The sequence below is a fragment of the Vigna unguiculata genome, chromosome 3 (assembly GCF_037176805.1).
Source record: "Vigna unguiculata cultivar grain cowpea cultivar isolate G323 ecotype 2 chromosome 3, ASM3717680v1, whole genome shotgun sequence".
Lineage (NCBI taxonomy): Eukaryota > Viridiplantae > Streptophyta > Magnoliopsida > Fabales > Fabaceae > Vigna > Vigna unguiculata.
The window spans coordinates 54,046,357-54,063,983 of NC_140794.1; the positions used below are offsets into that span (position 1 = coordinate 54,046,357).

The 17,627-nt window shown below is 31.7% G+C and overlaps 3 protein-coding genes across 4 annotated transcripts; 1 reads left to right on the forward strand and 2 right to left on the reverse strand.

The window, feature by feature from the left end:
- Positions 1 to 40: 40 nt before the first annotated feature.
- Positions 41 to 7,620, reverse strand: LOC114179777 (uncharacterized). Of its 2 annotated transcripts, none has more exons than XM_028066234.2 (4): positions 5,653 to 7,620; positions 1,917 to 5,483; positions 1,559 to 1,634; positions 41 to 996 (listed from the first exon to the last, which is right to left on the reverse strand). In XM_028066234.2, the coding sequence occupies exons 2-4, from the start codon at positions 2,010 to 2,012 to the stop codon at positions 833 to 835; spliced, it is 336 nt and encodes a 111-aa protein (XP_027922035.1). In that variant the 5' UTR covers positions 2,013 to 5,483; positions 5,653 to 7,620; the 3' UTR covers positions 41 to 832. The 2 variants fall into 2 exon arrangements, with proteins under 2 accessions (XP_027922035.1, XP_027922034.1); XM_028066233.2 differs by having other exon boundaries at positions 44 to 996; positions 1,559 to 1,640.
- A 144-nt stretch (positions 7,621 to 7,764) lies between these two features.
- On the reverse strand, positions 7,765 to 8,732 carry LOC114179532 (leukocyte receptor cluster-like protein). Its single transcript, XM_028065901.2, has one exon. The coding sequence runs from the start codon at positions 8,612 to 8,614 to the stop codon at positions 7,940 to 7,942; it is 675 nt and encodes a 224-aa protein (XP_027921702.1). The 5' UTR covers positions 8,615 to 8,732; the 3' UTR covers positions 7,765 to 7,939.
- A 4,509-nt stretch (positions 8,733 to 13,241) lies between these two features.
- On the forward strand, positions 13,242 to 15,934 carry LOC114178382 (uncharacterized). Its single transcript, XM_028064247.2, has one exon. It carries the CDS (start codon positions 13,388 to 13,390, stop codon positions 15,680 to 15,682), a length of 2,295 nt encoding a protein of 764 aa, XP_027920048.1. The 5' UTR covers positions 13,242 to 13,387; the 3' UTR covers positions 15,683 to 15,934.
- The last annotated feature ends 1,693 nt before the right edge of the window (positions 15,935 to 17,627 follow it).

Here is a 17,627-nt window from a genome sequence, read left to right on the forward strand (position 1 = left end):
CTCCTTAAGAAACACAAAGTTCATATGATTGTATCATGAACTCAATTTTTCCCTTTTATTGTTTCCGATATGATATTTTCTACTTTGGATAGTAACCAAACCTTATCCCTAATTACCGGCGGATTAAGATACTTTGCCACTAATAATTGTTTTATACTCATTTGGTACTATTCTTTACTGTCCTTCCTTTTTTTTTCTTTAAAAATATAAATTTCATTTTATCATTCAAGAGGATTGTCAAAGGGTAGTTATTAGGGTAAAAAACCTTATTTTCTTACCAACCCCAATCTTAGAAAGCTCAGCCAAAATTACTCCTCTTATTTTATTTTTTTAACACATCTGAGAAATTTCCCATAGGAAAAGCAGCAAGATTAGTGCTTATTAGACACTGGCAATTGTAAGAGACTACAAAATCCTTATCGAAGTTATTTAAAATTTTCTATTGGTTGTGTTCTTCTGAGCACATCATCATGAAAGGAAAAATAAGGATGTATTTAGTTCGATATTGGAGAATTGATTCCGGCATAAACAAGAATTAATTGATTCTTATTCGATGTGAATTTTTTATCTGTTAATTAATTTTAAAAACTGAACACGTTAGAAAATTAATTTAAATTAATTTTATGTTAATTTTGACACAAAATCAAACACACACTAAATTGAAGCATTTTAATTCTGCACAAAGTCATCTAAACTGGTGAATAAAATAAACGAATTAATTCATACCGGCATGAAGTTGCATAGATTTGAATTATCTGGCAGCATGTTGTGATTCATTACGAGTGAGCCTTATGATTTAATCATTTGTAGGTAGGGTTATGTTAGATTACTGTTAGTGAGAGTGAGCTAAAAACGTAGACAGGGACTTGGGTTCATCTTTCGCACTCAAAAGACTACTGCTTCTAATGCTTTCATCCTGCAAATTGCAATTTGCCATGAAATCTCCCTTTATAGTTACTTCTCTCTTCTGCAGATCCACAGTGTACTCTGTCAACCCTGCATGTAAATTGTAGTAATTTTGCAACATCATCCCAATTTCCTCACTAAAATAACACTCTAAATTTAATGGAAAATAATTTTTAACAATTAAATTTTGATTACTTTATCTTAGGATCTGAAATGATATTTTTTAAATGATTTTCTATTTTTTCATTTCTGTATATTTCAAAACCAATCAGAAAATGTTATATCAGTTTGTAAGATAAAGTTGTCAAAATTTAGTTATGAAAATATTATCCAAATTTAATATATAAAATAAATATGTTTCTTAAAAAAATTAACTAAAGTATTTGATAAAGAAAATATTGAATGCTTCAAAGTGTTTTAGATTTGTAGGAAAAATGATAAAGCTTTTTTTTTTTTTTTCTCAATGACTGATTCCAATATACTACCACCAAATTAAATGGTTTGACCATAGTTATATCTGTATTAAAAATATGGTTTGGATAGCTTCTTTGAATAGGTTTGGCAGAACAAAAAAGAAAAGTTAGGTTTTAAGCCAATTATGATGACAATTTAAAATTTGTCCAGAGAAGACAAAACAGAGTCTGAAACCTACCAGTCATTCTTGAGACAACTCTGAAAACTCTCCCTCTGCATCCATTGCACCTCATATTTGCTGCTATCACTACAACCTGAAACTGTTCATCAACCATTACAAAATATAGCACTGAACTTGGCATCTCTACGATCATCTATTTTTTTATATTACAATAACTTAATTGGAACACTTCAAACCATTTTCTTTGTTAAGTATTTATGATCAAGTTGATGGTTTGTTTCTTCTCACCATCATTTTTTCTATCTACAAAACTTTGATTAAGAGATTTGAGTTTAGAGTTGTTGGGATCAATAGGGTAATGATGAAATTACAAGAGAGAGATATTAAGATTTAAATTGAAAATTTGAAAACCTACCGGAGGGAGGGTCAAGTTCTCCATGTGCAAAAGGGAACGATTATGATTTGTAGTAGCCTTCATGCAAAGCTCTGACTCTGTGTTGTTAATGGCCATTTGATTATCAAAATCTCTTGTTTTTATGGAGTCAACATCTTCGTTTTCCTTTCTTCACGAGCTTCTGGTTTTAAAGTTGCCCACACACTAAGATTTGGAAACTAAACCTTCTATTAATTTAAGTCATGTTTGGACAAATAACTATAGTTTGAATAATTCAATGGTTCTATGCACAAAGCAAACCCTTTTTCAAGCATTTGATTTGACACTAGAGATTGGCTGTCACCTTCCAACCACCAAATTTAACTAGCTGACCTTTTGGCTTCATGCTGCTCTCACTCTTTTTTAACTGATAAAACTGTTTAATTATGGTTTTTTTAATTAATGTTGTCAAACTTTATTTGAGATTAATCTGGTTTAATTGAGAAATCAGATTATAGAAACTTTATTATATTTTGGATTATGGGCTTCTAAGTCGATTATAGAAAGTTTATCCTTTGACATAAAAGAAAAAAAAAACAAGAAGAAATTGTGACAGCTTGCCAAACTATATAATCCCTTTTTATTATGGAGGTGAGCATCATAGGCTAATCTACGAACTTAAATGATCTACTCAACAAATCAAATGTCTAACTTAAAAAGGAAAACCAAAATATTGAAATATTCATACTACCAGTTTAACAAGAGGAAATAATACTCTAGATATAAACTACATAAATTATTTTCATATTGCTATTCCATTACAATTTCCTTTTTTATAAGTTTGGTAATTTTCATTATAGTATAGAATAATAATAATTTTCTCACCGGCACCGTTAATCCTTAAACCATTATCGTTATTAATTTTCGGTAATGGAGTTTATTTCTACTTGTGTTAATCCAAAATGAGTTCACGGGCCATAACAGAGTTGGACTGGATATCCCTTTCAAAGCAACAAGGGTGTCTCTTCCTGCACCTTCATAATTTTTTTCCTTTTTTTTTGAGTTATACCATTCAAAGTCATTTTTTAACTTTCAAAGTTTCAAATTGTATAATTCAAAATTACAAATGACTTTCGAAAAACCATTTTAATTCTATAATAAAAAATTACCTTTTTAGAAAAAAATACTTCCAGATTATATAATCTAATCTAAAAGCCATTTTTTACTTCTGGATTACAAAATCCAGAAAGGATAAAACGAGAGAAATTATAGGAGTACAGGAACAAAGTTATTAGGGTGCAGGAAGAAACTGAGCTCAGCATTAGATTCAGCTAGAACTTGCTTAAGAAACTCCAAATACTAAATAAACTATTTCATTAAGTGTCTCATAGGTGCAGGAAAACTTTATGTTGGCCATGTAAAATTTTCCTTTCATCACAAGACTGGATTGGAAAGACTTTAAACTAGGTACAAAAGGCTAGAGTGATTTTGCCAAACATTCAAATAAATCTCACTGGGTCAATCAATATTCTGGATAGGAAGGACTTTAAACTATGTACATCCTTCATATTACTCCACTGTCTGCAACACAAAATATTGCCAAATTGCCAAATTTTAATGTAATAAAACTTCAAGTTTGTTGATAAACAAAAAATCCATATTTTTTAAACTCGCTTATAGTTAACCACGAGTAAGCAAAGCATAATTATAAACTTTTAAAACGAATAATTATTAGCATAAAAAATATCAGGAATTTAAATTGGTCTGCTTGAACAGTGTCCCCGTTCTCAACAGCTTTTCACTCTATTAAAAACCGGTTGTGTATACATCAATAACCAAAATGTTTTTACAAACCAGTTCAGAAAACCAATCTGGCGTTTTGAAAACCCAAACTGGTTTGAAAATCGATTCCAAAAACTGAACTGGTTTAAAATCAGGGTTCAAAACTCGAACCAGTTCTGAATTGGTTTCAAGAACCGAACCGGTTTGGAAACTGATTCCAAACTTAAAATTGGTATTAGGACTTGTTTCAAAAACCAAAAGCGAAGGCAATATAAAAATTTTGTTTCTTTATTCATCAGTAGACAAGAGAAAGCTGTAAATATGACTAACCTTCTATATGATCAAGTGTTCAAGATCAATAAGCATCACTAGCAGAGGAAACGGTCTTGTTGCCAAAAGAGTCAAGAATCTTAGGCATACATTGCACCATAAAATTCAAACTATTACATCCTCTCTCTTTTTTAAGAGAAATAATCACTAAAAGCTCAAAATCCAAACCATACATATATATATATATATATATATATATATATATATATATATTTGCATATTTAATTAATCTTTTCTACAATAGAAATAAAACTCTAATTCAATGTTTTTGGCATTCATTGATTCTTGTTTAACCATGTAGTATAATTGTTTACCCGTTCTCTTCTGCTTGGGTTGATGGCGGTATGATTTTCAGTGCCAAAGCCTCGTTGCTGTAGAATTCTGAAGGATGCTGCCAAGGTGTCATTGCAGCAAAAATTCTGCATCTGATTGGCAGTTTCTAGCTTACATAACAACCCTGGTCTGCAGTTCTATACAAGTATCATAAAATTGAACCCAAGCATGAAGAAAAACAAGTTAATAAACCCGAGAATAAAAGAAAACAAGAATACAAGGTCCAAATAACTAAATACAAAATAATCCTAATTCAAAGTCTCAAAAAGAAGAGCATTCTACATTTTCAGTCATCATCTAGGTAACACACAAGATGCAGGATAAGCAAAGTCTTGTGAGGGAATGGTGTCCACAAAATTAAGAAAACAATGTTACTTATAATCAGTCATATTTGAGTAAGCATGGTACAACAATGTAGTATAAAAAAAATATTGTTACCTTTTTCAAATCACTCGAGCTCCTCAAAATCCTCTTTTTCATTTGAGGAAAATAGTGAGGGTGTGACAACATAAAACTCTTTCCTGTGTGACAACAAAAATCGATCACCTTCTTTTGTATCTTCCGGCTGTTGTTAATGAAATGAACCATCAAACCCATAAAACTCAATTTTGAGATGAAGTCCAAGTCTAAGTGGTGAGGCAAACTCTATGAGAGTGACAATAAAGAAAGTTCCTCAACTTCCCTTTTCACAATTCAAAAGTTTAAAAAAATGACGTGCCAAGATAGTATGTGAGATGGCAATAAGAAAGGGTGCTAACAATGCTAAGAGATTCCTCAAAAGGTTCAAGATCCACAATTCAAAAGGAAAGTTCCATTGCGACAAACATTTTGATCAGTTCGTTTTGGCATAAGTAGTCAATTTTGGCAAAGAAATGAGAAGAAATGATTGGTGGTAGATGAATCCAACTTTTTCTTCTGGTTCACGTCATTGTCTGGATACCCCTGCATCTGCGCAAATGAGTTACCACAGCAATTGTTCCACTCACAAATTTAATCCAACTACCACTACGACAACATTTATCTTGCTTGTTAATGTTAGGCTCTGACAATTCATTGAAGTGATCTCATACATCGAGATCAAATGTTACGCACTTCAAAGCGAGGTGGTAGCAAATGTTGTTTTTCAGAGTCCAAAATGTCATCTTGCCTCTCCATCTAATTGTCCTGTATTTGAAAAAAAATATTTTAATATATATTATACAAGCTATTAATCATACACTACATTGATCCTAATGTTTATAAAATCTATAAAATTGAGAGACAACTAAGCCCATACCAAAATATAGAGAGGGAAAGGGTAAAAACTAGATAAAAGAGTATGACAGGTTTTTACATTTTTTCGAAGAGAACAGGTTGGATATATCAATTAAATCGATCAAATGTCTTCTTGTATCCATACCTGATCAGGTGATTAAAATATTCAATCAGTATACATCAACTCAGAAGCTTCATAATGCCTTCTATTTTCTTCTTCATTAAGTCAAAGGTTAATAAAATGAGGTAACAAAGTTAGTGCAGTTATTAAATATATAAACACTTTTAAAGTAGGCGCGCCAAAATAGTAAGACATTGCTCAAAAGAACTTGTTCGAAATTTTATGGATTCAATGCATATGCTTAAAACAATTACATTTACGTTCACTTCTCAGCATACACTAATATACTTCAGCTTCCTTCATTTCTCAATAACTCCCTTTAATTCCTTCACAGCAACTCTCAAAACAACGCAACAGTCTTCTTGCTTTGCATCCCCTAAACAAAATAGTATTGCAAACAAAGATGTCGTTGCTGAAATCGCTCACACTTCATTAGTAAATGCTAATATTCCCTCAAAACTTTAAAGGTCATTCTATTCTCATTAAGTGATAAATCATATGCAACCCTTTGTTCTCAATCATAAGGTCCCCGTTCCTTTTTATATCCTAACAAGCTTTAATTCCTACTTCCTCCTTGAATATTTAGTTCAACTTGATAAATTTACAATCTTGATAAATTATCCACTAGCGCAGTAAAATGTTTTTCTTAGACACTCAATAATGCAAAAAGGATATTAGTATTAATTTCCTTCCACACAATGTTTACAGATTAAAAAAACTCCAAAATTTAAGTAGCAGCAACAGTAATAACTTCACTATAGTAGAAACTGTAATAAAACATGATAGCGCTTATTTACAGTAGCAGTATTACTTATAAAAGTAGTTTGTTGTAGTAACTTAAATATTCCTAGCACAGCTAGTCACTAGGAAGAAATTGCCTTCTTGTCAAGCTTGAAGTAAATCATAGACAGGATACACAGCAACATTTTTGTTTAAGAGAAAGTCAAGGACAAACCTGAAGTATTTCACCTAAAGCATCTGAAGGCATCAGTCTTGGTCTAAAGTAATTGAGATAACATTGTCCAGTGCTGAACTGAAACAAGATAAAGCCACCAAAGAACCAGTAGCAAGTCAGTTGAATATTGCCAGAAGTTGCTGGGAAGTTACAAGATAGGCTGTGAAAGCTGCCAGATGGTTGCCAGAAAATTCACCGGGAAAGACATGGGTAATTTGAAAACAACACCGATAGCTTGCTGGATTTCTTTTTTCTGGCAGCAGTGAACTACAGCAACAGTGACTTAATGCACCAGATAACACGGTGGACAATGGAACCCAGAGATCTGACAGCAGAGGTTAAATAAAATATAAAACTGCAGAAAACTTAGGGAAGTAAGGTTATCAAACTCAAAATTCTAAACTCATGCAGCTTTTGTAGATTCAACCCATAGATTCCACTTGTAAACTTAAGAGTTTACTTAATATAGAAAAGTCTATTGTTAACGTATGCCATATATAATACAATATTTTCACATTAACAAAGTTTGATAGCTCATCAGTGCTAAATAAGATTAAACAGTATAGATGACTAAATTATTTATAAAATCATAAAAAGGCTCCTAATGTGAACAATTAAAAATGGAGTTCATTTCTTCAACTTATCGGAGTCATAATAAAACATTGTCATTGTGTGAGATAAGAATCCAATAAAATTACATTTAATTTTAATTTCAAACTCGTTAACTAGCTTCTTGACTGGAGAGTTTGAGTTCACTACGAGTTTCATAAGTTTCCTCGATTTTACTCGAAAAAGAGTCTGATAGTGAATTAACTTGTTTTTGTCTATCTAGAGATTTTGACAACTTTGGGAGCAAGTGGTCAGAATTTTTGTTTAAGAATGCAGGAAAGCAGGGTGAAGATGCCATTGGAAGCAAGTAGACATGCTCCATCAAATTCTTTTTCATGAACTCATTAGGAAACTAAAAGATGCAAAAGCATTGAACTTGCAGATTGAGAAACAAACCAGAATCTGTAAAAGTGTCTTCTCACATTCTGAAGAATTATCTTCACCATCTCCATAAATACAATTGAAAATTGAAAATTGAAATGAAAATCATAGATGCATAGACAGACTGTCAGCAAATAGTCATTTTCCATTAACTTTTTTCCCAACAAAAGAAGTGTAGATATTTATAAACTCATGAAAAAAACAAACCACTTTGATTAACTATACTTTAAATAACAATAAACTTCAGATATCGTATGATAATGAAGAGGAACTCTTCAAGGAAAACACAGAATGTTATGTTCATCTGGAGACCCTCCTCCTACTGCCAGAAACATCTCTCTGACTCTGCATCTTCTCGTGTCTCAAAGCCCTCTCCCGGTCCTTCTCTCTTCTCTCCCTTTTCAGTCTCTCTTCCCTCAGCTCCTCCATCGTCTTCCTCTTCTTCTCACCCTTATTCTCCCTCCTATCGCCGTCACCGCTTTCATCCTTCACTACATTATCACTAGGTTTCCTAATATACCACGGTAATTGAACTCCCTTCCCGGCAAGCCCGTAACCAAGCCTATACTTCTCATCCTCCGGGCCCACAACAACGTCGGGTTTGGGACCTCTCTCCTCCTTTTTCTTCTTCTTCGCCGGTGGACCCTCTTTCTGAGGCTCCTGAATTGGGTCGAAAATCTTGATCCCTTCGAAAAGGTTGATGTGGCCAGCGTCGGTAGAAGGCTCGGGCTCAAGTTCGGGTTTGGGTTCGGGTTCGGGTTCGGGTCCGGGAAGGGGAAGCTTCGGTGCCAAACCTTTAGCGGTGCGGAGACGCTCAAGACGGAACTCGGCGTCGCGCTTCCGAGCCTCCTCGCGCTTGAGCTGTTCCTCTTTGGCGGCTTGTTCCTCGTCGCGACGAACCTTCTCTCTGTTCTCGTAATTGTAGACGTTCCAACGCTTCTGAGGGAGAATATTCAGACCTCCGTGACCTCCCATTTTCGATTGCTGGGCGAAAGAGAAAGGAATTTGAGTTTTTCTGAAGAAAATTGGGATTTTCTGTTCACTAGAAACCCTAAGTCTGACGGAGAATTTTAGACCGCTGTCTATTTACCAATTTTTCATGTTTTATAAATTACAATGTTAAACATACGAGTTTTAATTGTGTTTCCCGCAGTTATTTTTTATTTTATTTCTACAAATTTAAAATTATTATTTTTAATCTTTATCAAATGGAAAATTATACCAGGACTCATATCTTTAATTCTCATATTTTATTACAGGGTTAAGTGGGTTAAGTATGTTTTTAGTTCCTCAACTTTAATCCAATCTTGTTAATTTTTATTTTAGATTTCAAATGCATTTCTCAATAAATATTGAGCCGAAAATGTGTCAAAAGGCGTGAACAACTCCAATATTAACATGAAACACATTTCACATGTTGAAAAAAGTCAATGTAATTGGGTTAAAAGGACTATATTCATTCATTTGTAAAGTTTATGACCAAAATTTATCAAAATTTTGACCATGAATTTCAATTTTTGGCTAAAGTTCATGAACTAAAAACATAATTAATCATTTATTATATATCCTGATTTAAGGTGGATCATTGATTAATGTATTACTTTTTTTCTTTAAATGAACCAATAACTCATACTTAAATTACGTCAAGAAGTATGAGTAAAGAATGAAAGTCAAAAGATGGAAGTCATAATATCATTCTCCTTATCAAATATATAAATTTTGGTTTTAATTATTGGAAGAAAAAAAATAACCTTTTCAAAACTTGAAATGATTAATGTAGATATTTAATATAATACATAATTATTTTAAGTTTATAATTTTGTATTACTTTAACTTTTGAATTATTTTTATTATATTTATTTTTACAAATACATATTAGTATATTTATTTAATATATTTACCATATCATTACACATTGTTTGTTTGGAACGATGTTATTATTACCATTTATTTGTGATGGAGAATGATACTATGACTCCCATTTTTTAAAATGATTAATGTAGATATTTAATATATTAGATAATTATTTTAAGTTTATAATTTGTATTACTTTAACTTTTTAATTATTTTTATTTTTACAAATACATATTAGTATATTTATTTAATATATTTATCATATCATTACACAATGTTTGTTTGTAGCGATGTTACTATTACCACTTACTTGTGAAGATGGAATACAATACATGCACGTGTTCTCCTCATTTGATAAACGACATAATAAGAGTGTGGATTTGCAATATATCAAGATTATCTCATCCTTCCTACCAAACGAAGATTTGAGGGTTTTTCCATTTTACCATTATAACCATTGCACATGATTGATATTTTGTATTCATGTACGTGTTCCTTCTTCTGGTTTCAACTGCTGCTTTTGCTTCTTGTGCTGCCAAGATTCCTAAACCAAGCTATGTGCACCACTACATTGAAGATGTATACACCAGTCTGTGTGAAGATGTGAAATAAGGTGATGAGTAAGTGAGTGCACCAGTTCCATAACCGGTGTTGTGTGTGCACCAATTACACAATTGGTACGGTGTTGTGTGAGTGTGTGACACCGGTTACGTAATTGATGTTTATGTTGTGAGATGTTATGTAACCGGTGTTGTGTGTATGTTGCTAGTATATGTGTAATAATATCTATTTATATATATATATATATATATATATATATATATATAATTAATAATAATTAAATATATATGTATATATATATATAATTAAATAATAAATAATATATATCGTAATTAAATATAACAATAAATAATAATAATAAAAATTATTAATAATAATATTAATTATTAATGATAATTTAAAAAAATACTAATTATTATAAAAGTAATAATAATAATTTATTATCATTTATCTTTTTATTAATTTTTTATTAAAATTTATTAAATAATATTTTTTAAAATATAATATTTTAACTAATTATTTTATATATTTATACCATAAGGGTATTTTAGTAATCTCCAAATTCTATCTATTAAAGTTTTTTTAATATATCACATCACTCAAATTATGCACTTATTTCCATAAAAAATTTGTCTTTAAATTCACTTACTTTACCATCTAAATTTATTTAAAAAAAATATACATCCATCAATTCCAATTCACACAAATTCAAATTCATTCACACTCCATCTCAGATCCAATCGTAAAAAAAAAAAAAAAAAACCTTAATATTTAATGAACGACATAGAATAATATATAATTTATATCATCACAACATTTAATGATAAATAAGTTATAAGGTGTTACTAAAAAGTTAATGCGCATTAATATTTTGTTAACAAAATTTAGTGTGGTGAGTCTCATGTAAGTACAGGACCATTCACATAATGTTTTAGACACTTCATAGACAAAATTAGGTTTAAATACGAATTTAATTTCATTCTTTTGAATTTATTTAATGTGATTTTTTTCAATTTTTATTTTATTTATTTAATGTGATTCTTTTTATGGTCAGTAAAGTTTAATTTTTTGTTCATTTTATCAATTTTTTTTTTTAATTGAGTCATGTTGTTTATATAGTTAACAACACGTAAATAACCACATCATGTGCCAAATCACTTTTTTTTTAATGTTTCAAATTCTTTAATTTAAAAAAAAAAAATGTTTATGGGTTAAGTTAGCATAGTGTGTCATAGGACAAGAGTAATATCACGTGATACTAACAAGGTCATGTGTGAGTAAGAGTACCATGTGTTAGTGTCATATTTTAATGTTTTATATTCAATTTAGTTCTTATATTTATTATTTTGATTTAATTTATTTTATTTTTTTAAATATTGTTTCTCTCCAAATTTTTTACTTTTATATAAATGTTATTATTATATGAAATTCTCTTTAAAACTCAATATATTTAACTTTTTTTTATATGTCAATTAACTTTATTATTATTATTTAGGCTTAATTAGTTCTGATTTATTGGTTTGGTTCATTTTACTTCTCTTATTTTTTTTTTTTTTTAATTTAGTCCTCAATTTCTTTTAAATGTTCAAATGAGTATTTTTTGTTAAGTTGACGTTATTGTCAATTGTTCATCGATTTAGAGTGTCATGTATTAGTGTTATTGCCAGTTGTTTTCGATCTAGTTTCTCTATTTAAAATTTTAATTCAAATTTCGTTCTCCTAATTTTTAATACATTTCAATTTTGTCATTTTCAATTTGAAACCAAGTTAGTATTTGTTTAATTATAACTTATATATACATATTAAAATATTTTTTTTGTAATTTATGCATCAAATCACTCTACCTAAACACTTAAATTATTTTACTTTTTACATCTTTCCACTTGAAAATTTTTACACTTTTAAATTTTGTACACTTGATCTTCTCTATTATTTTTTCATTACCATTATTCTTCGGATACTAATATATTTATAGACTTTTAATTTTATGGGTAAATATTATCTATAGTTAAAGACTATATTTTTTATTAAGAATTAATATTTTATTTAATTAGATTTATTACAATTGACTCTTAAGTCTCTCTACTATTTATAATCACCATATAGTATGTGAATAAACACAACAAACACTAAAGCTCATATAAGAGTGTTTTGTATTATTCTCTATATTATCTTTTAAGACATCAGTGTTCATAAGGTTCAAAGATTATTCGCTGCACTTTATTAATCTGACGAGTTGTTGTATCTTGGAAGAGAAGTGCACATGATTTTGTTTTGACATGTGTAATAGGAGCGTTTTCTCTCTAAAAACTACACTATATGTCTCAACCAAGATATTTTTGTTTCTTTCCTTATTTATTTTTATCTATTGTTATAAAGAAAAATTCTTGAATCTGATTAATATTCTTTAATTTATATATATCTTGATATTATTATTTCTTTAATAATAATTATTATATTATTCGTATTTTTATTATTATCAATATTGTTTATTTATTCATTTTGTAACATGTGTATTGTCGATTTTGTGTGTTAGTGAAGTAATAAGATTAGTTATCAAATTAAAATGTTATGATTTTAAAATATAATTAAATATAAAATAAGAAAAGTTATTATATATACCCAATATGAAAATCTTTTTTATTGAAATAGACGTCGTTGATTCAAAAGAAGAAAGAGTTGTCTAGTTTGAAGAATCTCCATCCAAGAAGCTTGACCAAAAGAAACTAACCTACACATGACACCTATCATTACATAACTTTTTCCTTCGTATCCGGTTCCTATTGCTACCCTAATGTGCATTATTTTGAGATGAACAAATATCATTGCTCCATATCTACCCCTGAGACACCCAGAAAAAAAACAAGGGGTGAGTTGAGTGATAGACACTATAATAATTGTTTAATAACATCATCATACAAGAAAGACTCATTGTTGCAGCAGACAAGTTGGAAAAGGAAACCAAAAATATAACCTCCAATAAGATGATTTTGCCGCCATCAATGAACGCCCTAGAATATTTCTCAATTACCTAAGCATTTGCGTCAACTAATTTGATGACTTTTAGCCACCTAACTTGGTTGCAGTAATTGTACCTATTACTGGAGATCGCTTTCAGAGTATTTTATATCCACAAATTTTATAACTAGTATTTCAAAATATAAACACCAACTAACAAATTTCATTAAAATGCTCAAATTTTGTCTCTTAGTAATCCAGATTGTGTGGAGAAGAGCAAAGCACTGTTGTAACCTAGAAACAACCTTAGATACAAAGCATATAACATAACTCTGCAGTAAACAGAAGCATCATCGTATCACCCCTGAAAGATAGATGGGAATAACCGGTTGTGACAGCAATGGATCCATGGATGCCACCAAGTTCAGCAGACCGATGCCATGGATTGGCATATACATAGCAGCAGCATCTCTTGCCTGTCTCGTAGCAGCGGGTGCAGATCTCATACTCGGAATTCGAGGCCGCAAATTTTGGTTTCCTTGCAAATTCTTCTGCTTAAACGCCACTTCCTTGGCGATAATAGCTGTAGCAGTGAAGTTATCGGTGGATCTCAACACCCCTATGCCACACCGTCATGATCAGCTATCAAAACTCAGCAGCAGCGCCTTGATCTGCACGATAATGGCCAATTCCATGCCGACTCTAGGGATCACCGAGAACAAAGACACCATGATGAACCTCATGGCCATGGCCATCCTTGTGGTTACCATGATTGTGAACATCTGCATCCAGTTTGTCACCGGTGTTATCTATGTGTTCTGGGTGGAACATGCTGTCGTCCTGCTCCTCATGGTGATTTTGTTGATGACCATGACCTCTATAGCGGTGAGTATTCCAAAGATTAAGCACTATTTCGAGCTGAAACTTAAGATGAACCAAGACGCACTTCTGCAGTGCTCAAAAGGGTATGCGGAGGAGAGGAACCAAATAGTGAACGAACTCAGAGATCAGCTGATGAAAATTTGGATGATGACCCACACAAGCAGCCCTCAATTTGTTCTTGGAAGGTCAGTGTCTTGTACTGCTTCTGGTGCCTTTTGTCTTCTGAGTACCCTGACATTAGCAGAGGCCATTCTTCGATCTTACTTGATGCCGTGGTCGTTTGATTTTTGCTCCGGTGACTCTGACTACAAGTGGTCCACCATCTTAGTTCTCATAGCTCAGGTTGCGGCAGTGGTGGTGGGTACTATTGCTCCTGCTTTTAGATGGTTCGTGGCCATAACCTACAAGTGCCCAAATGTGAGGAAAAAGACCCGCAAGAGAAGGTTCCAAGTTGAAGGGTACTGGACTACCAAGCTAATCAAAATTAAAGAAAGCCCTCTTGGCTTTCGAATTCGTAACAGGCAGTACAGAAAGCTGTGTCATGATGTAAAAACTCTTGTAATGCGTTTCTGTATCAAACTTCAGGTGGCGATTGTGCTAATGAGTAAAGCCACCGAGTACGTTTCAGTAATCCTCATGTGCTGGATCTTCACATGTGGTGAACAGTACAAGAAGTTGAGAACCAAACTTGTTTCTACTGTCTCGAGCGTTAGCTCGGGAACAGAAGCAAGGTCTGCTCCGAAGCTGGATCTTAGACGTTTTGTTCTGCATCTTGAAGGCGAGGAAGAGTTAGTTGAGGTGATGCTGAAACAGAATCGTGATGCCACTATTCACTGGGTTCAAGTAGGAGAAAAAAAGCAGCCAAAACTTCTCATTGAGTTATTAGAGAAGAAATGTTCTTTCTTGCAGGGATTCAAGGGAGTGGGAGCATTTGACAGTGACGAAGTTCCTTCTTTGCATTGTACACAAGCAGCGTATAGTTGGTCACTTCCTCTGGTGACACTAGCTAGCATTGCAGTGGCACTGCCAAACATCAATAGGGATTCAGTAAAAAAATTGATAAGCACTCTAAATGAAGCACTCCCCTTTGTCAAGTACATAGAAAATAACCTGGACAGAGAAGGAGAATTGTCTAAACTCAGTTCTGCAGCAGAAATTGTTTGGCTTGGAGTTGATCTGTATGACAAGTGGCTTGATGTGGATCTTTGTGAGCTCTCACTTCAAGATAAGAGACCCAAAGAGACACTTGAACAACTAGCCGATGCTGCAAAAGCCAGGTATGAGAAATTTAAAGTCAAATATAAGCACATATGCATGAAGATAAGCCCTTCGTTATGGCCCTACCAAATATCTGCATCTCACACTATGTACAGAATATGCAAAACTGCTCTCTTAAATCAAGAGCTATTAAGAGATAATACAAGTGAGAGGGTCTTTGAAGGACTTACAGCGATGATTTCTGATATAGTGGGTGCATGTCTCAGCAACTTACCTTTCGTTATATCCAACAAGTGTTTGAATAGCACGATTGAAGAGAGAGAGGACACTGTGAGAAATTCAGTTTACATTCTTGGCAAGACCAAGAAGATTATAGAAATGATAGAAAAGAGAGCATTTTCCCATGTCAATTTCTGCCAAGGGACCTACATCGAAGATTGGCGTTTAACGCAGAAGCAAAAAAGTTTTTATCACATTTTTCCATCTTCACTGGAGAATGACATTTCACTGGAGAGCGATTCTCCTACAGATTCTCCTGCTTCAGATGATCTTTGCCTAAATATTGACTAAAAGCCAGAGGCTCTGGTGAATTACATGACTGCTGGAAAAGCTTTTAGATTTGTATAAAGTTTATGTAAAGTAGGAGAGTTTAGGTGTAACAGAAACATTATGAGAAGGGCACAGAAAATCACTAGTTTCTATGGAGTGCCATTCATATGTGTTGAGCATATATCTTCCATCATGTACAGAACACGTAAATTTGGCGTAACATAAGCACATATGCATTGCATCATGTTGAAATGAACGAAAAAATTTCATGAACATGGTTAATCAATCACCATATAAACATTTCATCTTGCAGACTGTGGTTACAATTTGTTTACCATTCAAAACTGGCCAATATATACTAACTAATTAGGGTTATCTGGCTATTGCCAATACTAACTAATTAGGGTTATCTGGCTATTACAAGCGTGTCGTTAACGGATATGGTAAAATTGCAGCTCCTCTGACGTCTCATTGAAAATCATCCTGTTAAATTGTAGCAGTTCGAATACCTTACTTTGATATTGTTTTTCCGTAATCATCCCTTCTTCACATTGTTGTCGACAATGTAATTCTGAGGGCCTAAATGGCTGTTTTTAATATATATTACACATTTTTGAAGAAAAAGTCAGTCTGATTCAGAAGTTTGACCTTTCAGAATATAAACATTATTTGCTTATGTAGACTCGTAGAAACCACCGTAAAGACAGGTTTTATCACGTTTGTGTGTATACATTCTTTAAATATGTGTGATATTATATTAGTATAAAATAATGATATTATAATGTTATTAAGTTAATAAATAAAATAAAATTATATTTATTAAAAATAAAGTAAAATACATCAGAAAAAAATGAGAGAATAACCGTTAATAAATAAAGAAAAAAAGAGAAAAAGCATAAATAGACGATTTTATAAAAAGTTGTAAAAATAATGGTCAATTTTCAAAAATTTAATAAATAATTATATTTTAAAAGATAAAATTGATATTTTAAAATGTGGGTACAAAATAGGAGATTCTCTTTGTATATTGTTATAGATATAATTTTGAACTTTAGTATATCTCTATTATATAGGTGATAGCATTGTATTCTTCCGGGCGGAAATTAAAAGTCAACAGTAACAAGTTAGACGATTAAAGAAGAAATCACTATTATATTTTACTTGCAATCAAGATTGACTTCCTGAATTTTCCATGAATTCTATTGGTCTTATCTATTAGGATTAGGGATGTCAACGGAACGGATATGACAGGTAGCAATTCTTTGTACTTTATCTGCTGGATAAATATTCATCCGTACCCGTATCTATATTTGTTGGGTATCCATTATGCGAGTATCCACTTATTTTTTTCATATCCACGAGTATCTGCGGGTATTTACAAAATTATTTTAAAAAATTTAATCATAAATTCAAATAAAATAAAATAAATACATCACTATCATAAATTTTAAATAAAGTTTCATACAAGTCCAAATAATTATAAAAATAAATATAAAATGACGTTCAACACAATCGAAATTCTTTAATTAGTGCTTTGATCAATAAGCTCACTTTCTCCGATTGATTCCTGAAAAATAAAAAAAATAAACAAATAATAAACCTCAACCGTCACTTGTCAAGTATTCTTATTTTGATTCCATCATTTGACAACAAACATACCATAAACCCCACTGTCTATATAGGGTTTGATGTATATGCCCAATTTCAAAGAAAGTAAAGAGAAGAATGTCAAGGGGTGTAATTGGAAGAAGACAACGTACCAATACTCCAATACTTAAAGCTGGAAGAATGAAGACAGAAAACAAGACAAAATGTGCAGCTTAGAAAAAAAAATGTTTTTTACTATATATATAAGGGTATTTTTGTGAATTAAAGTTTAACAGATACGGTTATCCACGGATACAGATGTTATGATACCTGTACCTGCTTCATTAACATGTGAGTATCAAAAATACTCGTACCCACG

Coding starts and splice junctions, on each gene's coding strand:
- LOC114179532 (XM_028065901.2), bottom strand. CDS start 8,614: ATGGGAGGTCACGGAGGTCTGAATATTCTCCCTCAGAAGCGTTGGAAC.
- LOC114178382 (XM_028064247.2), top strand. CDS start 13,388: ATGGGAATAACCGGTTGTGACAGCAATGGATCCATGGATGCCACCAAG.
- LOC114179777 (XM_028066233.2), bottom strand. CDS start 2,012: ATGGCCATTAACAACACAGAGTCAGAGCTTTGCATGAAGGCTACTACA. Junction 1,641..1,916: donor AGAACTTGACCCTCCCTCCG/GTAGGTTTTCAA, acceptor GTTGATGAACAG/TTTCAGGTTGTAGTGATAGC. Junction 997..1,558: donor AGTTGTCTCAAGAATGACTG/GTAGGTTTCAGA, acceptor ATTTACATGCAG/GGTTGACAGAGTACACTGTG.